We start from the raw sequence: 21,697 nt of genomic DNA, 5'->3' as shown, positions 1-21,697 counted from the left end.
TTGTCCTTAGGATCAAGTTTTAAAACATGAGCAACACATCCCCATACTTTAAAATGGTTAAGACTAGGAGTTTTGCCTGACCATACCTCATAAGGTGTTTTCTCAACCGACTTTGAAGGCACTCTATTTGAGATATAGGTAGCTGTCAATAATGCTTCGCCCCAAAAGGATATTGGCAAATTTGCAAGTGTCATCATAGATCTTACCATCTCTAGTAAGGTTCGATTTCTCCTTTCAGCAATACCATTCTGTTCAGGTGTATAAGGCATGCTAAACATATGGATAATCCCGTTTGACTTGCAAAATTCAGAGAATAACTCCGAACGATACTCTCCACCTCTGTCGGTGTGCAATGTTTTGATCTTCTTTCCTGTGGCATTTTCTACCTCCAATTTGAAGGTTTTGAAATAATCTAAGGCCTCATTTTTTCTATGCAGTAAATATACTCTTCCATATCTTGAGAAATCATCTATAAATGTGATAAAATACGAATGACCATTACGAGTATTCACATTCATAGGTCCACATATATCAGAATGAATAATATCCAAAACATGAGAACTTCTTGAGCCTTTGGATGGAAAGGGTATCTTTGTCATTTTCCCATATATACAACACTCACAAATAGGAAAATCATTATGTGAAAGATTTTTAAATAATCCTTGTGTCACAAGTCTTGTAATTCTATCCTTGTTTATATGCCCTAGTCGTAAATGCCACAAATACAATTCATTTTCTTTAATATCCAAAGAAGTAGAAACATTGAACACCATATTTCCACTAAGTTGCAATTGATATAGACCAGAATTTCGAAAACCTCTCAAAATAACTTTATCATCTTGTAACATAAGAAACTTTCCATTTCCAAAGTAAAATGTAAATCCAAGTTTCTCAAGACAAGATACAGATAATAGACTTCTTCTCATAGAAGGAGCATAAAGACAATCTTCTAAATCAAAAACTTATTATCAACAAGCTTTAGCCAGTAAGTTCCCACGCCTTCCACAATGGCCTTTTCATCATTTCCCATGTAAATAAAGCTTGTTTTGTCCTCAATCTTTCTTAGCTCCTTGAAACCCTGCAACTCATTCGATACATGAACAGTTGCACCAGAATCAGCCCACCAACTAAAAGGATTGATATAAATAGTACAAGTTTCAAGAGATAAGGACTCACTGGTGTTCTCCTGTTGCCCTTCTTGCATGGTTTTCAAAGCCCTACAATACTTCTTTATATGTCCTGGCTTATTACAAAAGAAGCAAACACGTTGATTTGCATGTACTTCAACCCTTTGTTGATTGACCTTTTTGTCCTTGAAGTTTTGAAATTGAAAGTTTTTTCCCTTCTTCTTAAAATTCTTTTTCTTCGGCTTCAAAACTACGTTAGCACTAGGTGAAGGTTTATCTAACTCAATACTTGGATTGAGTCTTTCGAACTGGTGGTCGATCATATTAACCAAATCAAATATAGTCCACTTTGTCTTGGACAAAGAATAAAAGTCTTGAATATATTTGAGAGATTTGGGTAAAGAGTTGATAATGGTGACCACTTTAGTTTCTTCATCCATTGGTCTACCATGATATTGTAACTCATTTGCCATGGCAAGCATGTCATTTACATGTTTTCTCACATCAGCATTTTCTTCCCATTTGGCACGAGTGAACTTTTGCCATAAGTTATTGATGTGAGTAGACGACTTTTTACCATATTTAGCCTCAATCTGGTCGAGAATCTCTTTTGTAGTGGGGACATGAAAATAAGTCATTAAGAGAGTCTCACTTAGAGCCCCAAGAATATGTGACCTAGAAATTTCATTAGCATTATCCCATTCCTTGAATTTTCTAAGGTCCTTCTTATACTGTTTCAGATTATCAGGGTAGTTTATTCGGGAAGGTCTTTGAGGAGGAGTATCCACTTTGATAATCTTATCAAACCTATAGCCTCGAAGCATTAAGTCAACCCGTTGTGACCAATTCACATAATTAGTCCCATCAAGTACATTTTTCTTTAGGGACTCAGCAAAATTATGTCCACTACTGGATATTCCTGTCATCCAGAAAATATTTCAATATTTGGGAGAACATACATAATTATAGAATTATTTCAACCATCTAGTACTCCCATTTACCCTTTGGGGATTCATGAGAGTTACTAGGCAAATCATTCCACACATGATAAACAACCAACAATCACAAACCAACAAACAAACAAATAAATTAATTCATACTTACCCTTTGGGGATTCATATGAATTAATTTACAACATACTAATCTAATTATACAATTCGCATTACCCTTTGGGGATTTTGCTAATCATATAATAAAATTAATATAACTCATAAAACAAATTATACTCAAAATAAACACACATAAAATTAATTTAATTTATACAAAATGCATTACCCTTTGGGGATTTTGCAAATTATATAATTAAGTTAATTTTCACATACAAATACATAAATATATAACAAGGCATGCAATAAAACTAATTATAAATACTTCAAATAGCCAAATAACATGGAAATCCTATTCAAAATACAATTCTGGGTAATAATAAACCCTTAAAACACATTCTGGTTCATTATATTAGTAAAAACATGGTTTGGCTCATGGTTCTGGGTCATCACCGACCCGGACCGCACAAGCCTGCACCAGCAGGCCCGTGGCCAGTAGCCCGCGCACAGTAGGCCCGCGCACAGTAGCCCGCGCAGCAGGCCCGCGCACAATAGCCTGCACACAGCAGGCCCCCGCACAGTAGCCCGCGCAGCAGTAGCCTGCACACAGCAGGCCCGCCTGCGGCGCCAGAACCCAATAAACCTAGATTAGACTTATTTTCATTCACTAATAAATAGCCAAAAAATCCAAAAAAATTATGGAAAAATATAGAAACCTATAATCTATCTCTATGATACCAGCAGATGCATTATTCACTTGTATTTGTTAGACTTGATGTCTAATAATAATATAAACATCATAGAAAATAGATATTAAATCCTACATAATTCCATTATCATGAAAACCATACATATATCATAGAATTGAAATAAGAAGAATAAAGAGAGCGTACCTTTCATCTTGAAGAATATAAACAGAACTTGAAGTGCACAAGATAATCTTTTATACTTCGTTTACAAGTGATAAGCTTGCTCCCGTTCAGCCAGACTGGGTGTGCAAATAGCCTTAGCCTCACTTGTAATACCATGGAGGTTTATATAGATTTTCAAAGGGTGCACTAATGACTTTTCATAAGGACACATCCTCTCAGGAGGGATACATCCCCTCAAGAGAGACATATCTCCTTAGTCCCAAGGGATGTGTCCACTAAGTCAATGTACCCATTTAATCTACCTCTACAGGGGGATGTGCTGGCCATTATTCCTGTACTGAACATCCAATGACAACATCTAGAAGGGAGAAAAATCAGATTTGATTCGCTTAAAAAGGAACCATTGATTTGATTGGCTACTTAAAAGGAACCATCGATTTTGGTTTGCTCTACAAGAAGGGAGAAAAATGAGATTTGATTCGCTTTATTGGTAGTGATTATGCAGGAGATATAGATGATCAGAAGAGTACATCGGGATATGTCTTTATGCTTGGTTCCAGGGTTGTTACATGCTGCTTCATGGTCATCAAAGAAGTAGCCAATCATCACTTCATTGAAGCTGAATTTGTTGCTTCAACTTTATGTGTTTGTCAAGCTATTTGGTTGAAGAAAATTCTTGAAGAGCTAAACTTCAAGCAACATGGAGCAACAACAATCTCCTGTGATAGCAGCTCAACAATCAAACTCTCTAAAAATCTTGTTCGACATGGAATAAGTAAGCATATAGATGTGAAATTTTACTTCCTAAGGAACAATTGATATGCAAAAGTGAAAATCAAGTTGTTGATGTTTTTACCAACTCCCTCAAGTTGTTTGCATTTCAAAAGCTAAGGAAGTTGCTTGGAATTTGCACACTATACGGTCATTATTAAACTGAATGCTAGCAAACTTTCACTTTAAGGGAGGGATTGTTGAAATCTATTAGGAGTTGTAGTTTAGTGAAGTTTGCAAGTGGGATCAAATTTTTAGCTAGTTAGTTTTCAGATATATGGAGTTAAGAGGGTTAGAGGAGTGGTTAGATGTTATTTTACGGTTGGTATATTAATGAAAGGTATTTCTTGTCTTTATTAGGTTCGTTTCTCTTCTCCTCTCCGATTTTATATGATACATGCTTGTTTATGGAGCTCATATACGCTACCGCCGTAACTGTCTCAGGCTCCATAAAATAAGCGCACCGGCTCTTCGTAGAGGACAAAACGATTTTTCTTTACACCCAAATGGGGGAAAAGCAACAAGCCTGATAAGTTTTACGTTCTCTTTTCTGCTTAAGGCTTGCACCAAGCTGTCTTTGGTCTCCATGGGTGCGCAGCTCCTTTGCGAAGGTTATGAAATACGGCTTTGATACGGAATTTTTCGCTAGAAATAGTCTGATAAACCTGCACGCCAATTGCGGTAACATGAATGTTGCAAGCAGACTCTTTCGAGAAGCCCCAATTCGTGAAGTAGTTGCTTGATGCGCACTAATGGCTGGTTATGCACGGCGAGGTGACTTGGAAGTTGCACTCAAGTTGTTTGATGAGATGCCGGCGAAGGACTTGGTTTCTTGGAATGTCATGATCAGCGTATATGCTAAGCAAGGACAAATGGAGAAAGCGCGGAAGCTGTTTAATTTACTTCCTGAGAGGGACGTGGTCTCGTGGAACGCTGTGATTGCTGGTTACGTGTTGTGTGGCTCATACGCTGGAGCTGTACGAAGAAATGCAGCAGGCCTGGTGAACCTGCGGATGAGTAGTCATGCTGGGATGCTTCATGAGGGCCATCGTTACTTTAATCTTATGAGAGAGATGTATGTCATTGAGGCTAGTATTAAGCATTACCGCTGTATGGTAGACATGCTTGGGCGAGCAGGACTACTGAAAGAAGCTTTTGAGTTCATAAGAGCATGAGAATTGAACCCAAGAATTATCTGGAGGGCCCTGTTAGGAGCTTGTCGTCTCCATGGGAATTTGAAGTTGGCAGATAAAGCAAATAGAAGACTCTAGAGATGTAGCCAGATCAAAGGGGGGATTATATCGTGCTTTCAAATGCAATGCATAAATGGATGAAATGGGTGGTGCAGAAAAGGTGAGGAAGTTAATAGATGATAGAGGGGTTAGTAAAGAGGCAGGTTTGAGCCTGATAGAAGCAGATAATAAATGGCTGATGCATTTCTTGTTCGGCTGAGATTCCAACTTGAAATTGAGGAACAACTTTATTCAGCCAGAAAATGAGTTGTGACATGGATCAATCCATTGTTTCAGATGCTGCTCTGATTTTAGCTGGTTTTCATATGAAGCCATTGTACTTAAAGACTTGCACGTTGTTACTCAACCTTTCGTAAATGCCTTGGTTTATCTTTCAGATGGTCTAACCATTCCTGGAGCTTTCAAATTTTATTGGTTTTATGTTCTGTTCCCTCTAGGTTTTAGAGCACAAAAGCTCCTCTCTCTACGAATGTGGAGGGCATGACAGAATTGCATGCAGAAATTGCAAAAGCTGGATTCAATCAAAATGTTTTTGCGATGGTCAATGCAATCACCTTTTGTGTAGCATCAGTAAGTGGAGCCATGAATTATGCTCTGTTGGCCTTTAAAGACATCACATACATAGAGGGATGATAAGAGGATTTCTGAGAGCTCATAGACCAGATGATATCAACATGTGTATAAGAGCATTTTTTTTTTTTTTTTTTTGGAGAAGATGTATTAATAAAACGAAAGATGTTATAAGAGCATGCTCACAAGGGAATACTTAACATGGATTAATTTGCACAAAGAACCTGTTGCAGTTCTCTGCAACATGGATTTGAATCTCATATCTTTGTCCAAAGAGCGCTTATCCTGGGCAGTTCAAAGGTGCATTGACACTATTTTAAGGACACAAAGAAGTGGCATGGAGCTGAAGGGAGCCTCATTGGTGGTTGTTCTACCAGTCTGCTATAAGTTGGGTGCTCTGAATTTTGGAGTTGGGTGCAATTTTTTTGTCTGGGGTGGCTAAACATGTGCAAAAATGCGGAGCACAAGAAGAAGTTAAACAAATATTTGGTTTAAAGAAGCAGAGTATAATGGATAGCCTGCAGAGGAAACAATAAAGCTCTTCATCAGATGCCAGAAAAATTTGGGAGGCCAAAGGCGTTTACTTGGACTTTTAACTGCTTATAGCCACTGGATACTACAATGGCACGAGAAGCTTGTGGACGACAGAGATGTGGGATGTCATGAATACCATGAAAGATATGGGAGTTCAGAAGCCACTAGGAAACTGTGGGCTTGTCTGACCATGTAACTAAGCCTGCCAGTGAAGATTCATTTACAATTTGTTATATAAGTTCATCCAGAAATGCTGACACTTGCACATGGACTCATCTCTGTTGCAGAATGCAATGTTACTCAATACATTTGTTTTCTACTTCTGCTTAAGGTGATGGACATTTCTAGGTCGATCAGGTTGAGAGCTTGTAGTATTGTTCTGGTGCATTTGAGAGCTGAAGTTTATTTGACAGTTCAGTAAGATCACCATGAAATTGAAACAACAAATGTTCATCAGTGATGCAGGTCTCACTCAAATCTGTTGCATCTTTAAAATTGTCAAAAAACACATTCACTTCACTAGTTGTTTAATATCTTGTTCATTTTGCTGATATCTTGCATTCGTTAGAACAACTTTATTGCAGAAACAAACATCCAGCAGAGTAAGTCTGCATATGAAGATTGATTTCAATCATGAAGTGTTTGCATATGAAGATAGTTCCAATTACAGGGGATAGATAACTAGCAAGGAAGCCTTCACAATTTTTGAGTAGCCATTACAACAACCCTCACAACTAGATGCAACAAGAGAAATCTGTGGTAAGGTCATAAAAGATCAAGTATGTTTCTTCTGTTTATTAGCTTCCCATTTCTTGCGATTTTCAGCAATCTTTGTGAGTACATTGGCATGAAAGCCTGGGTATTGCTCATATGCAAACACCTTCTGAAGAACCTGAAGTACAATAGTTCACATGCATAAACATTTTCAATCCCTGTTCATGATTATAAATTTGAACAGGTTAAGTGAGTACCTCGAGCAAGACAAAGAAAAGAGCCATTAGAAATGCTTGAGAGATGTTGTCAAGAAGAGCTGAGGCTGTTTTCTGCAAATGAGTAAATAAGTTACCAGCCATCATGACCGCACGGACCCTAAAATAGTTATTAAATGGTTTAGTAATACAAATTCAGTATTACCTCAAAGACTCCATGACCGATGAACTGCCAGGTCCAGCAGAACACTTGTGCTACCAATATGACTTGCATGTGCATATTTATTAAAGAATATCAAAGTCTATGAATTGAAGTAGCCGATTTTTTCCTCTTTGCCTCCTATGCAAAAATTGATTTAATTTTTTGTTAATGAAAAAGCCAGTTATTGAGAATGTTGGCATGGGGCCACTAGCTTTAAAGGTCACTATTTACAGGAATTTTACAGTTGACTATGAAGAAGTACACTTCATCTTCTATGAATAATTTCTACTGAATTAGAAATTGCAATGATAGTATCAGGAAAAGCTTCAAAAGCAAAGATCTGCCTGACTGCACATAGAAAAGCTTAGGAATTATAACAGCATAACCTGTACAAATGAATGTAGTCCTGCTGAGAACTTACGTGGTTTTTAATTCAGGAAATAATAAAGGACATTGTTTCTGTTAATTAATCCACGCAATTTCACTGTAAAACAAAAACACAGTGAGGGAATGCTTGAAGTTCATTATTTTCTGCTTTCCACTAGCCCTGCTTTAACTGCGTGCTTGCCATGATTACTCCTAGTGTCTTCATCAATTTTTAAATTCTTCCCATGCCTAATACCCTTCATGAAAGAGAGGGTGCAGTTGAGCAACTCTTATTGTTATGGAGGCTCAATGTAGCCCATTACTAAACAGTGCATGTCACTTGAATAATACATCACAGTAACATACTCAATAAAGAACTCAGTGGAACTCAAGGTGGCATATTTTTAGGAGACCTAGTGTTCCCTCAATCAATCACTGAGTTTCTGACCTCAGTTAAGCATTTCAATCCACCGTCCAATTCTACTATATGTGGAGACCACTCAGGATATAATCACCTCAAGAGTAGGTCTATCACTAAGACTAGGAGGAATGGCCAGATCCTGGACTTAATCCTCCAGAAAGCATAGAGTTCTGCTCCCAGATGTCAATTGAGATCTTGTCTGAGGTAATGATGCATATTCACGAAAAGAAATTTAGAACACTATATGATCCACAACATCATTTAGACACTTAAATTATATGTTACAAAAAATTATAATAATACCCTTATAGTTCATAAATACAAATATACGATAATATTCTCCCTCAAATTGATGTTGGTAAGTCAACCAACAACAATTTACCAACCAAAAATTGATGCCGCTGCTGGGTCATTGCTTTGGTGAAGACAGCGGCCACTTGGAAATCCAAAGAAATGTTAGGAAGGGATATCACCTAACTATCCAATGTATCTCAGATAGAATGATAATCAACCTCAATGTGCTTGGTGCGTTCATGGAAAACAGGGTTGGTGGTAGTGGTGCCTTCGAACCGAGCCGGCTCGCGAGCGGCTCGAGCTAGACTTGATTCCGGCTCGGTTTGATTCGGTATACCTGAATCTTGAACCGAGCTCGACCGAAACAAGGGGCACTAAGTGAAATTGAATATAAATTTTAGTAGAAATAAGTTTCTAGGGACTATTAGTGTCTCATGTTTTTTGTAAACATTTTTCTAATTGAAAATTCTTATTAAAAAATATATAGCTTTTTAAGTAAGATTTTCCTGCCAAGATGGGCTAGAAAACTGTGTAGAAAATCTTTGAATAAGTATTTGACAGTTAATGCTGTAATACTTTTAGCATGAGGCAATTTTCATAACAATTTTGTGTTTGACATTTTATTTGATAAAAAATTTATTAATAAGTATAGTAATATATTAGATTGATTATTAATTTTTATTTATTTCCCTAAAAGAGGCAATAAGAAGTCCATTTAACTATCCTAAGAAAATTTTAAAATATTTCTTGTAATTTTCTAATAAGTCACTAATAGTAATAGGATTTTATTTAAAGGTTTTGTTGTTTGGAAATATGTATCATAGGAAAAACATTTCTAGTTTTTCCTAGAATATAGATTTTCAACTAGGGGCACTAAGGAGGCCATAGTAAATTTATGGTAAGATTCAAAAATTACAAAATAAGTTAGATAACATTTGGAGTAAAAAAGATTAATATTGGTGCGTTCTAATCCATTATTGAAATTCAATCCTGAACCTCTCCTATCATTCTTTTTTTAAAATGTATGCATAATTTTATATATAATTTATTTGACATATATTTTATATAGAGTATAAAATGTAGGTTAATCTCGAACTCAGCTAGAGCTCGAGCTCGAACTCGGTTAAAATTATTAGGCTCGAGTTTGATTAAAATTTTAGGTTCTAAGCTAGGGTCGGCCGAGCTCGAGTTCAAAATATTTAAATCAAGCTCAGCTTGGACAAGGTTTAGACTCAGCTAGATTCGATGCCACCCTTATGCCCAATTTTAAGTAGAGGTCATTCCCAATTTTATGTAAAATGTATGCATAATTTTATATACAATTTATTTGATATGTATTTTTTGAAAACTTTTAAATGTATGTTGGAGCACGAACTCGAGACTTGTATTTTTTGAAAAGTTTTAAATGAATGTTGAAGTTCTCGAGATCGGCTTGAACTCGGTTAAAATTATTAGGCTCAAGCTCGATAACAATTTTAGGCTCGAGCCTATGTTCGGCTCGAGTTCGAAATATTTAAATCAAGTTCGGCTCGAATATAGGCAGTCGGCTTGAACATAGGCAGGTTGGGGCTCGACTCGGCTCGATGCCACCCTTAGTTGGTGGCAATCTGAATAACACTAATGTTATCATTTTGAAGAGGGGTAGAAGTAGTCTGAGGGAGCTCAAGCTCCTAAAGAAGACCGCGTAGCCATACCATCTCAAAACAAGCGGTAGACATGGCACGATACTCGGCCTCATTAGAGGATTTAGAAACATGATCTTGTTTTTTACATCTCCAAGAAATTAAGGCATCACCTAAAAACATACACCAACCCGTAGTAGATCGATGTGTGTCCGGACACCCAGCCCAATCAGCTTCACTATAAACAATAAGTTGAAGAGAGGAGCTTGTAGGAAAGAATAACCCTCATGAGAACCTTGAAGATAGCGGGTGATGCGTCGAACTGCAACAATATGGAGATGACGAGGAGAGGACATAAACTAACTGACCTGATGAACGGCATTGGAGATATCAAGGTGAGTAGTGGTCAAGTAGATGAGACTCCCAACTATGCGTCGATAGAGAGTAGGGTCATCTAGAAGGTCCCCTTCATCTTTCTTGTATTTGATATTTACCTCCATAGGAGTATCAACAGAAGAAGTGTCCTCCAAACCAGCCAAGCTAATAATATCTTGAATATACTTATGCTAGTTTAAGAAAATACCATTGACCTGATGATGTACTTCCAGTCCTAAAAAGTATGTGAGCTTGCCAAGATCTTTCATATGGAAAGTGGCATGCAACAACTGCTGAACCGTAGTAATCAAACCACAGTCAGTGCCAGTAATGATAATATCATCTACATAAACCAAGATAAGGATTATACCCGACGCCGACTTGTGGAAGAAGAGAGAAGAATCATACTGATTTTTTGTAAACCTGAAGGTAAGAAGCGTACTGCAAAACTTCCCAAACCAAGCCCGGGGAGCTTGCTTGAGTCCATATAGAGAATGCTTTAGCTTACAGACATCATGAGGAGAGGAAGTAGTTATACCACAGGGAAGCTTCATGTAGATCTCTTCTTGAAGATCACCGTGAAGAAAGGTGTTCTTCACATCCACCTGATGCAGTTGCTATTGAGTAATGTGGAGTCTGGTCCATGGGGGGGCATGGAGGACATTTCCCATTCCCATATTCAATGCGTGTACTACACACAAGGAAACATAAATTTTCCCTCTATGCTGTTTTTCTTTAATTATCGGGACAAACAGTGAGCAGCAACGAAAAACAAAAAACAGAGAGTGCGTGACAAAGCAGAGAAGGGTTTTGCCGGAAGAGAGAAGCTCTCGACAGAGAGAGCGAGGCTCGAGAGGAATGACGCCATTGCCGGTACTGCTGGACGACACCGTTGCCGGTGTTTCTGGTCGACGTTGCAGAGAAGGGTCTTTGCTGGTCGAAGGTTTCGACGGGCTCTACTGGTCGACGCTGCAGAGAAGGTGCTAGTCGACGCTGTGTAAAAGGTGCAAAGAAAGATACTGGTCCCATTTGTATTGTGATTCCTCTGATTGAAGAAATAAAAATCCTCTGCAACTCCCGTGGACGTAGGCAATTTGCCAAACCACGTAAAATTTTGTGTCGTGTGATTACCTGTCTCTTTATTGTCATCGGTTTTTTTCATAACAACTGGTTTCAGAGCAGAGGTTCGGCTGAGAGAAGATGATGGCTGGAGACGAAGTGAAGGTATCGGGGATCGAGAAGTTCGATGGCAAGGACTATGGATTCTAGAGGATGCAGATAGAGGACTACCTCCATGGGAGGAAACTCCATCTTCCACTGTTGGGGAAGAAATTGGGAAAAATGGAGGAAGACGATTGAAATCAGTTGGATAGACAGGTTCTGGGGATTATTCGGCTAACCCTGTCGAGATCCGTTGCACACAATGTCAGTAAGGTGAAGACGACTATGGGTCTCTTAGAGGTCTTGTCAGCTATGTACGAAAATCCTTCAACGAATAACAAAGTTTATTTGATGAAAAAGTTATTCAATTTAAAGATGGTAGAAGGTACATCTATTGCACAACATTTGAATGTTTTTAATACTATCACAAATCAATTGTCACTTGTTGAAATTGAATTTGATGATGAGATACGTACACTGATACTGTTAGCTTCATTGCCAAATAGTTGGGAAACCATGAGAATGGCTGTGAGTAATTCTGCCGGTAAATCAAAGTTGAAATATGATGATATTTGTGATTTGATTTTGGCTAAGTAGGTACGCAGTAGGGATTCAGGTGAGACTTCGGGTTTGAGTTCCGCATTGAATGTTGATTCTCGGGGGAGATCACATGACAGAAACTCAAACAGAAACAAATCAAAGTCAAAGTACAGGAGCAAGAGTAAGTCAAGGCCTGGTCAGCAGGCAACTTGCTAGAACTGTGGCAAAACTGGCTACTTAAAGAGAAACTGTAAAAGCCCTAAGAAAACCGAGAATGATAGTGCAAATGCAGTAACTGAAGAAGTACAAGATGCACTATTGCTTGCAGTTCATAGTCCAGTTGATGACTGGATACTGGATTCAGAGGCTTCATTCTATACATCCTACCATCAGGTGATAATGCAAAACTATGTTGCAGGTGACTTTGGGAAGGTATATCCGGCTGATGGAGAGGCCTTGAACGTGGTGGGGATGGGAGACATTGACATTGCACTCCCTAGCAAGAACAAATGGACCTTGCAAAAGGTCAGGCACATTCCTGAATTGAAGAAGAACCCCATTTCTGTTGGGCAGTTTGATGACTGTGGCCATTAAGTAGTGTTCTCAGATAACACCTGGAAGGTCACCAAAGGAGAATTGGTACTGGCTCGGGGTAAGAAAACCGGTACACTCTATTCGACTACTGGTTTGATTAATACTATTGCTACTACTGTTGCAGAAAGCACAACAGATTTATGGCATTGCAGGCTTGGTTATATGAGTCAGAGGGGCATGACAGAATTGTTGTCCAGAGGCAAGCTACCAGAACTGAAATCAGTTGATCTCAGTATGTGTGAGATTTGCATTATGGGGAAACAGAAGAAGGTTAGTTTTTCGAAGGGTGGCAGAACATTGAAGAAAGAAAAATTGGACCTTGTGTACACAGATGTGTGGGGACCTTCGCCAGTGGCATCCCTTGGAGGTTCTCGTTACTATGTCATGTTCATTGATGATCATAGTAGGAAGGTATGGGTTTATTTTTTGAAGCATAAATCTGAGGTATTCAATGTGTTCAAAATTTGGAAGGTCATGGTTGAAACAAAGACAAACTTGAAACTGAAATGTTTGAAGTCTGATAATGGCGATGAGTATATTGATGGCGGGTTCAAAGAATATTGTGCAGTTCAAGGTATCAGAATGGAGAAGACCATTCCTGGGACACCACAGCAAAATGGAGTTGCTGAACGTATGAATAGAACCATCAATGAGCATGCTAGAAGCATGAGGTTGCACGCTAGATTACCACCTACTTTTTGGGCAGATGCAGTCAGTACTACAGTTTACTTGATCAACAGAGGACCATCAGTTCCGTTGGATTGTGGATTACCAGAGGAGACCTGGAGTGGGAAAGAGGTCAATTTTTCTCATCTAAACTTTTTGGTTGTCTTTCTTATGTTCTTGTTGATTCTGATGCTCGTATTAAACTTGAGGCCAAGTCAAAGAAATGTTATTTTATTGGCTATGGAGACGAGGCATTTGGCTATCGTTTCTGGGATGATCAGGGTCAGAAGATTATAAGAAGCAGGAATGTGATTTTCAATGAGAAGATTGTATAAAAGAACAAGTCCGGTACAGTTGCTGAAGCAGCTCCTCAGGAGTCCGAGTTCGTGAGATTGGATGACCTACCAGAGGCCACAGTGCAGAGATATGAGTGACGGGGAGAGTGGGTCCAGTGCACCCACTCCTATTATTCCTCAGTCAGATCTAGAGCCGTCCACTCCTGTAGCTGCAGTTCGCAGGTCAGTCAGGACTATTCGGCCTCCATAGCGTTTCTCACCTATTTTGAATTATATTCTGCTGACAGATGGTGGAGAACCACAGAGTTATGAAGAAACCTTGCAAGATGAAATTCTAGCAAGTGGGAGTTGGCAATGAAGGAAGAGATGGATTCCTTGTTAGAAAATCAGACATGGGAGTTGACTGAACTTCCTCCAGGGAAGAAGGCATTGCACAACAAGTGGGTGTATCGGGTGAAAACTGAGCATGATGGCAGTAAGAGGTACAAGGCTAGACTTTTTGTAAAGGGCTTTCAGAAGAAGCAGGGTATTGATTACTCTGAGATTTTCTCTCCTGTGGTGAAGATCACAACCATCTGGTTAATACTGTCCATGGTTGCTACTGAAGATTTATTTCTTGACCAGTTAGATGTGAAAACAACTTTTCTTCATGGAGACCTTGAAGAAAACATCTACATGCACCAACCCGAGGGGTTTGCAGTACAGGGAAAGGAAGGTTTAGTTTGCAGACTGAAGAAGAGCTTGTATGGCCTGAAGCAAGCTCCTAGACATTGGTACAAGAAATTTGACAGCTTTATGTCCAGTGCAGGTTACATCAGATGTCAGGTAGATCGCTGTTGCTATGTCAGGTATTTTGACAATTCTTACATCATTTTGTTACTGTATGTGGATGACATGCTTATGGCAGGGGCTAGTATTGATGAGATCAATAATCTGAAGAAGCTGATGTTAGAGCACTTTGCAATGAAGGATTTGGGAGCTGCGAAGCAAATCCTTGGTATGAGAATTGTCAGAGACAAGAGTCAGAGGCATGTTAAGACTCTCGCAGGCTGAGTATGTGAAAAAGGTACTCAACAGGTTCAATATGGATAAGGCCAAACCAGTTGGCACACCCTTGGGCAGTCACTTCAGACTCGGCAAGGATCAGTCACCTAAGTCAGAGGAGGAACTAGATTATATGAGTAAGGTTCCTTATGCCTCAACCATTGGTTCACTTATGTATCCTATGGTTTGCACTAGACTGGATATTGCCCATGCAGTGAGAGTTGTGAGTAGATACATGAGCAACCCAAGAAAACAACATTGGGAAGCTGTGAAGTGGATTCTGAGGTACTTAAAAGGTTCCTCAGATACGTGCTTGTGTTTCTTAGGAAAGAGCTTAGAGGTGAGGGGCTATGTTGATGCTGATCTAGCTGGAGATATTGATAGCAGAAAAAATACAACAGGGTTTGTTTACACTCTGGATGGTACTGCAGTTTCATGGGGTTCAAATCTACAGAAAACAGTTTCTTTGTCTACCACTGAAGCTGAGTACATTACAGTATCATAAGCTGCAAAGGAGATGATCTGGCTACAGGGCTTCTTGGAGGAATTGGGCAAGAAAAATCAGAAGGGCACTCTCTACAACGATAGTCAGAGTGCCATATTCCTTGCCAAGAACCCAACACTTCATTCCAGGACAAAACACATTCAGATCAGGTATCATTTTATACGATCATTGTTAGATGATGGACAGTTGGTACTTGAGAAAATTTGTGGAAGTAAGAACCCTGCTGATATGTTGACAAAGGGTGTTACACTTGAGAAACAGAAGTTGTGCGTAACTTCAGTTGGTCTTCTAGCATGAAGACAAGGACAGTGAGTTGCAAAGGTGGAGGATATCATGTTTGAGGAAGAAGGCGATGCAGTGGATCTACCAGTCTCCAAGTGGGAGAATTGTTGAGTAATGTGGAGTCTGGTCCACGGTGGGGCATGAAGGACATTTCCCATTCCCATATTCAATGCGTGTACTGCACACAAGGAAACATAAATTTTCCCTCTATGCTGTTTTTCTTTAATTATCGGGACAAACAATGAGCAGCAGCGAAAAACAAAAAACAGAGAGTGCGTGACAGAGCAGAGCAGGGTTTTGCCGGAAGAGAGAAGCTCTCGGCAGAGAGAGCGAGGCTTGAGAAGAACGACGCCATTGCCGGTACTGGTGGACTACGCCGTTGCCGGTGTTTCTGGTCGACGCTGCAGAGAAGGGTCTCTGCTGGTTGACGGTTCCGACAGGCTCTACTGGTCGACGTTGCAAAGAAGGGTCTCTGCTAGTCGACGGTTCCGACGGGCACTGCTAGTCAACGCTGCAGAGAAGGTTCTCTGCTAGTCGACGTTGTGTAAAAGGTGCAAAGAAAGATACTGGTCCCATTTGTATTGTGATTCCTCTGATTGAAGAAATAAAAATCCTCTGCAGCTCCTGTGGACGTAGGCAATTTGCCGAACCATGTAAAATTTTGTTCCGTGTGATTACCTGTCTCTTTATTGTCATCAGTTTTTTCATAATAGTTGCCACGACTGGGAAGCAGCAATAGCTAAGATAGTTTGAATTGTGATCATTTTGGCAACATGAGCAAAGCTACTATTTCTGTTTGTTGCCCAAAGCTACTAGGCGAGCTTTGTACCGATCCAAAGAGCTATCAAAATAAAGTTTTATAGAGAAAACCTATTTACTCCCAAGAGGCTTAATTGTAGGGGGGCAAGGAATAATATCCCAACTGTGATTCTCCTCAAGTGCTTGAAGTTTTGTTTGCATTGCATTCTGCCAACACTCATGTTCCATGGCCTGTTTTTAACAAGTGGGAATGAAAATAGAGGATAAAGTAGCCACATGAGAGACAATGGAGGAGAAACCATACCCATTAGGGGGCCAAGAAGGGTGAGTAGATCGGCAAAGAGTTGTGGAAGCTGGAGTAGAAGTAGGAGCAGGTTTCAGGACAAGATCGTGAGGGGGCACAAAGGAAGTGGAACCAGACTATGTCTACTAGTCTTCCATACACAAAACCAGGTTTGAACCTTTCCACAATTGTCAGAGAATCATAAAAACTTGGCAGAGGAGATAAAGATGCAGATGGCAACTCAACATAAGAAGGAAAGAAATATTGATTTTCAAAGAAAACCACATTCCTAGAAACACGTATATGACGAGCATGTGGATCATAACAAACATAACCCTTTTGAGATATAACATAACCAAGAAAAACATACTTAACAGATTGAGCGGTAAGTATATGTCGTTCATGAGCAGGGAGATGCACAAAAAAAACACAACCAAATGTCCGAAGATCAGAATATGAAGGAGAATGACCAAACAACTTAAATAAGGGAGAAACATGATGTTATGTAGGAGAAGGTAAGCGATTGATCAAATGAACCGAAGTAGAAAGCGCTTCACACAAAAAATGAGAAGGAACAAATGATTCAAGTAAAAGGGTTCTTACCACATCAAGAAGGTGACGATTATTTTGCTCAGCAACAACACCATTTTGTTGTGGTGTCGAAGGACAAGAAAGCTGAGAGACGATCCATTTGCTTTGAAGAAAGTCCTAAAAGTCATTAGACATGTATTCACTGTCAGAATCAGAGTGCAATATCTTGATGCTGACAGAGAATTGAGTCTCAAGAAGCACAAGAAAATGCTTAAATACTAGAAAAACTTCAGCCTTAGCCTGTAGGAAGTAAGTAAAGCGATTACAGTCATCAATAAAAGTACCAAAGTACTTGTAATGCACATGAGAAACAACAGGTGTAATCCCCCAAACATCAATATGAATAATATCGAAATATTGTAAGCCATGAGATGCATGATGAGGAAAAGGTAGAACTTTACTTTTGTCAAGTTTGCATGATAGACATTCAAAATAAAGATCAAAAGAAGAACATGCTTTATGTCCCAATAAACCAGAATTAAATAACTTACGAAGTACATCAGAGTTTGGGTGGCCTAGACGTCTATGCCACATCTTAGGTCCAGAACCAACAACATTGCATACAAAGGAAAGGAAAAGAAAACTAGGACTATGGTGGAAGGAAAAACATAAAGGGAGGCAAAATACCATGAGTTAGAAGAAACTTTATGATTACCTGAGAGCCCAAAAGTAAAGAAAATATAAATGATCATCTATTGTACCATCTCAGAAGTGAGTATGTTCGGGTTTGCTAAGGTTGGAGGGGGCATGAATAGGAACAACCGGCGAGGCAGTATGCAATGTAGTAGAACTAGAGGCACCAACGAAGGCATGATAAGCAGTACCCTGCTTCCTTTTAGGTCGAATGGGGCAGGCAGAGATGATATGACCTTGTTTCTTACAGTAGTTATAGAACTTCTTAGGGCAATCCTGAGCAATATGGCCAAAAGCTTTACAACTAAAACACTGAACAACACGCATGTCTCTTTCCTTATTCCTCCCCTGTGCTGCATAAGCCACAGTAATAGGGGCACTAACAGTAGCCTGATGTTCCATGCCAACCTGAGTTACTATACGCTACTTTTCACGAAGAAGTTCACTGAAACAAGTATCTAGAGATGGGACAGGATGACGATTAATCGAATTAGAATTTTCAATTTCAAAATCAAAATAAAGCTTCATCAAGAATTGACCTCTCTTGCTTGTTTCATGCACTGTTTGAACAACAAAGAGAGCTGTAACGGGAACATTAGCATAAACAATGTCTACATAGTCAGCCCAAAGGTTTTGAAAACCAGAAAAATATTCCTCAATGGAGAGACTTCCTTGTGTGAAATTAGCCATCTCATACTCTAATTGAAAACTTTGAGCCGTGTTGTCTCGATGGTAAACCTTGTTGAGGTAATTCCACATGTCAGTCGCATTTTTATAAGGCCTCAGATTGAGAACAAAGTGAGGCTTAACGGAGCCAAGGATCTAGATCATGACTATAGCATCCTTGACTTTCCACTTGGACAAAGCCTCGACCTCTTGAGGTGCGGGATTAATCCCATCTATACGACCCCATAACTCTTTTTCCATAACAAATAAACGAAATTGAAATTCCTAGGCAGTGTAATTTTTACCTATGAAACGGATAGGGAACGAATCTAACCTATCAGATGACATGATAAAAAATTCTTGAGGGAACTGTAGTGAAAGAGTAGCCAACTGTATTGGTACCAACATGCTGTATAGAGAACAAGAGGATCAAGATCACGACATAAACTGCAACTACCGTATCTATAGACAGAGTCCAAAATTCAATCCAACAATTAAAAGACCAACAACTGCAATAGCCAGCAGCTATAATAGGGCTTGAAAATAGAGGGGACCACAAGGCCAACAGATTGTAGCTATATTCCACAGTCTGGAGTATGTGTAAGACACACTTAAGATTTTTTCTTTCTTTCCTGCAATGTCTGAGAGACCCAGATTTATGTCAATACCAAAGATTTTTTCTTTCCTGCATTGTCCGAGAGACCCAGTTTTATGTCAATACCAAATATTTTTTCTTTCCTGCAGTGTCTGAGAGACCCAGATTTATGTCAATAGATTTTTCCTTTCCTGTAGTGTAAACCCTAAACCCTTAAAAAAAAAAAAAATCCAGGTTCGCTCACGCCCTCGCCTGTCTCCACTCTCCTCAGGTCCTAGGTGACGACCATGGCAACCTCCATTTCTGTCACTCTCTCTTGTCCCTCGCGTTGCCTTCTATCTCCCTACAAACTATCAAGAACACCTTCGAAATGGTATTTTTTTTCTTTCCAGTAATCAAGTTTGAGTTCTCAATTAGAGCCCAAGCCTTCGAAATGAGAACCTCAAAAACAACCAAAAAACCAGAGCCTCTGAAATCCACTGCAAGACCTAGATGACGCCACAAGACCCTTTGAAATCCACTACAAATCGATAACCAAGAACCTAGATCCAAGATATGACGAACTGAGAAAGAGGGGGAAGATAACTCACCTCTGAGAGCACCGAAGTGTCGAAGGATTACTCAGATGGCGCCGATGATCTCAAAACGCAGCTCTGATACCATATCAATTAATTTCTCCAAAATGAAGGTAATGACCAGAGATCGATTTATCATTTTCGATCCGCTGATTTCTTCCCGATACACATATATAGACTTTTAAGTTATATGTTATAGAAAATTACAATAATGCCCTTATAGTTCATAAATACAAATATACGATAACAAGAAGCACTTAAAAAAACAACAACTATTCGTCACTAAAGATATAATTGCACTTAAACACCAAAAGGGGGGAAGGAACCACAACAACAACAACAACAACAAGTCGACTACAATAAAGTGACAAAAACAAGAATAGAGCCATATTTCATAGAACAAAGAGGGAAAATATTAAAAGTAATTCCAAGAATCACAAGCAATCCGTAGTGTAAGAATCATAAATGTGACAAAAAAAATGTCACATACCTTCCATGCAAGAGAAAATCCAAGGCGACTTGCAACTGAACTGCTACTCACCCAGTAGAGAAGGCACGTAAAAGCTGCCAAAGTGCCCACTTTCTTATCCATAGCCGCATAAAAGCTTGCATATAGCAGCGCGAATAGGAACCCGAAATTAAAAACTAAACTGGCAGAGCCTTGAAAGGTTAGCAAATCGAATTGAGGAAATTGAAAGAGAGGAGGCGTGAAATAGAAAAGCATGAGAGTTGTGTAGAAGAGCGGCCAGAAAAATAAGGTATGGATGAAGATGTTTAAGGGTTGCTGTGATAAGCTTCATAGCAGGCGAAATGCTTCTCGAGATCAAACAATCCCTTAGTTGGAAAAATATTTTGAAAAACTTGAAAATCATACATACTCAACCAACCATGTTGTATTGTGACAACCAAGCTGCTCTACACATCGTTTCAAATCTGGTCTTCCATGAGCGAACCAAACACATCGAAATTGATTGTCACTTAGTTCGTGAAAATATTCAAGCAAGGATGATTAAGACAGCCCACATACGAACCAACGACCAAAATGCAGACTTATTTACTAAGGTGTTGAGTTCATCCCAATTTGAGGCATTACTCGGCAAGTTGGGTATCATTAACATATATTCTAACTTGAGGGGGAGTGTTGAAGATCTGAACAAAACGGATCTTATGATCCGAGATTAACTGGTCATATGATCCGACAATAACGGATCTGTAATTTTGATTTCGTTTCCTTATATGTAAACGTATTCTGAATGTATTTCAATATCAGAAATAAAGAATTTTCACTTTTTTTAACAATGGAGATGGGACACTATCAGTTTGCAACCTTGGCCAAAATAAGGTGGTTTGCCATGTTGAAGTCGACTGTTATCTATTTGTGTTGCATTGTATTAGATAGGCTCAAATACTGCAATTTTTAGTGGGAATGCCTTTTTGGTAAACCTCGATAATTTATTGATGGCAGGTCCAAAGTCGTTCTGAATTTTCTGAAGATGGAACTTTTGTCCGTAGTTGTAATGAAGGTAATGTTCCTCAGGTTCTCCTGAATACATTTTAGTCTTTCAATGATGTTCAAAAAACATCATAGACATAATGCTGTTTCTGCCCAAAGCAACATTCCAGTTGAACGGTACTCTTTTAGGGTTCGTTGTGTACAGAATGGCCGAAAAGTTGTATGTGAATTATTAAGTATATCTATTCTTTTTTTCCTTTTCTACGTTCGTGTTTTTGAGAGAAGTTCGAAAGCAAGGTAACGATCGTAATTTAACGAAAGGTGCCAACAATGAAGTCCTGTCCATATGCCTCCAGATCCTACAACACCAACAGTGCCTCCCGCTTGACTTCCTTCTCAAAGGATGTCATTGTGCATCGTTTGGTTCGGTGTGACAGAGTTTCTGTTGGCTCTAATTACTACTGCTGAGTAGAAATTTCAGAACTTGTCGGGTAGATTAAGAATAAAACACATAAGGGCAACGTACTTATGGGTGGTAATTATTTGCTTTAAAACTGAAAGTTCTTCTCTAGTAGGGCAAATGTAAGCAACTGGAGATCTCGTATGAATGGGGACGTCGTGTTTGAAGTTCTCCCTAACGCAGTGAATTGACTTCTAATAATTTCATATGAA

At 39.2% G+C, this 21,697-nt stretch overlaps 1 protein-coding gene and 1 pseudogene across 1 annotated transcript; one reads left to right on the top strand and one right to left on the bottom strand.

Moving 5' to 3' along the window:
- The first annotated feature begins 4,568 nt into the window (after nt 1-4,568).
- On the top strand, nt 4,569-4,991 carry LOC137937241 (pentatricopeptide repeat-containing protein At5g15300-like). The gene has a single exon (XM_068782323.1). It carries the CDS (start codon nt 4,569-4,571, stop codon nt 4,989-4,991), a length of 423 nt encoding a protein of 140 aa, XP_068638424.1.
- Nucleotides 4,992-6,948: 1,957 nt separating this feature from the next.
- Nucleotides 6,949-20,448, bottom strand: LOC137937240 (2-hydroxy-palmitic acid dioxygenase MPO1-like; annotated as a pseudogene).
- Nucleotides 20,449-21,697: the final 1,249 nt, after the last annotated feature.

The sequence above is a fragment of the Aristolochia californica genome, unplaced genomic scaffold (genome assembly GCF_029961685.1).
Source record: "Aristolochia californica isolate CCGP_79_NKW_82.1479 unplaced genomic scaffold, dmAriCali1.0.hap1 SCAF_7, whole genome shotgun sequence".
In the NCBI taxonomy this organism is placed as follows: domain Eukaryota; kingdom Viridiplantae; phylum Streptophyta; class Magnoliopsida; order Piperales; family Aristolochiaceae; genus Aristolochia; species Aristolochia californica.
Note: the sequence above shows the minus strand (reverse complement) of the source record. Positions and strands in the feature narration are given on the sequence as shown.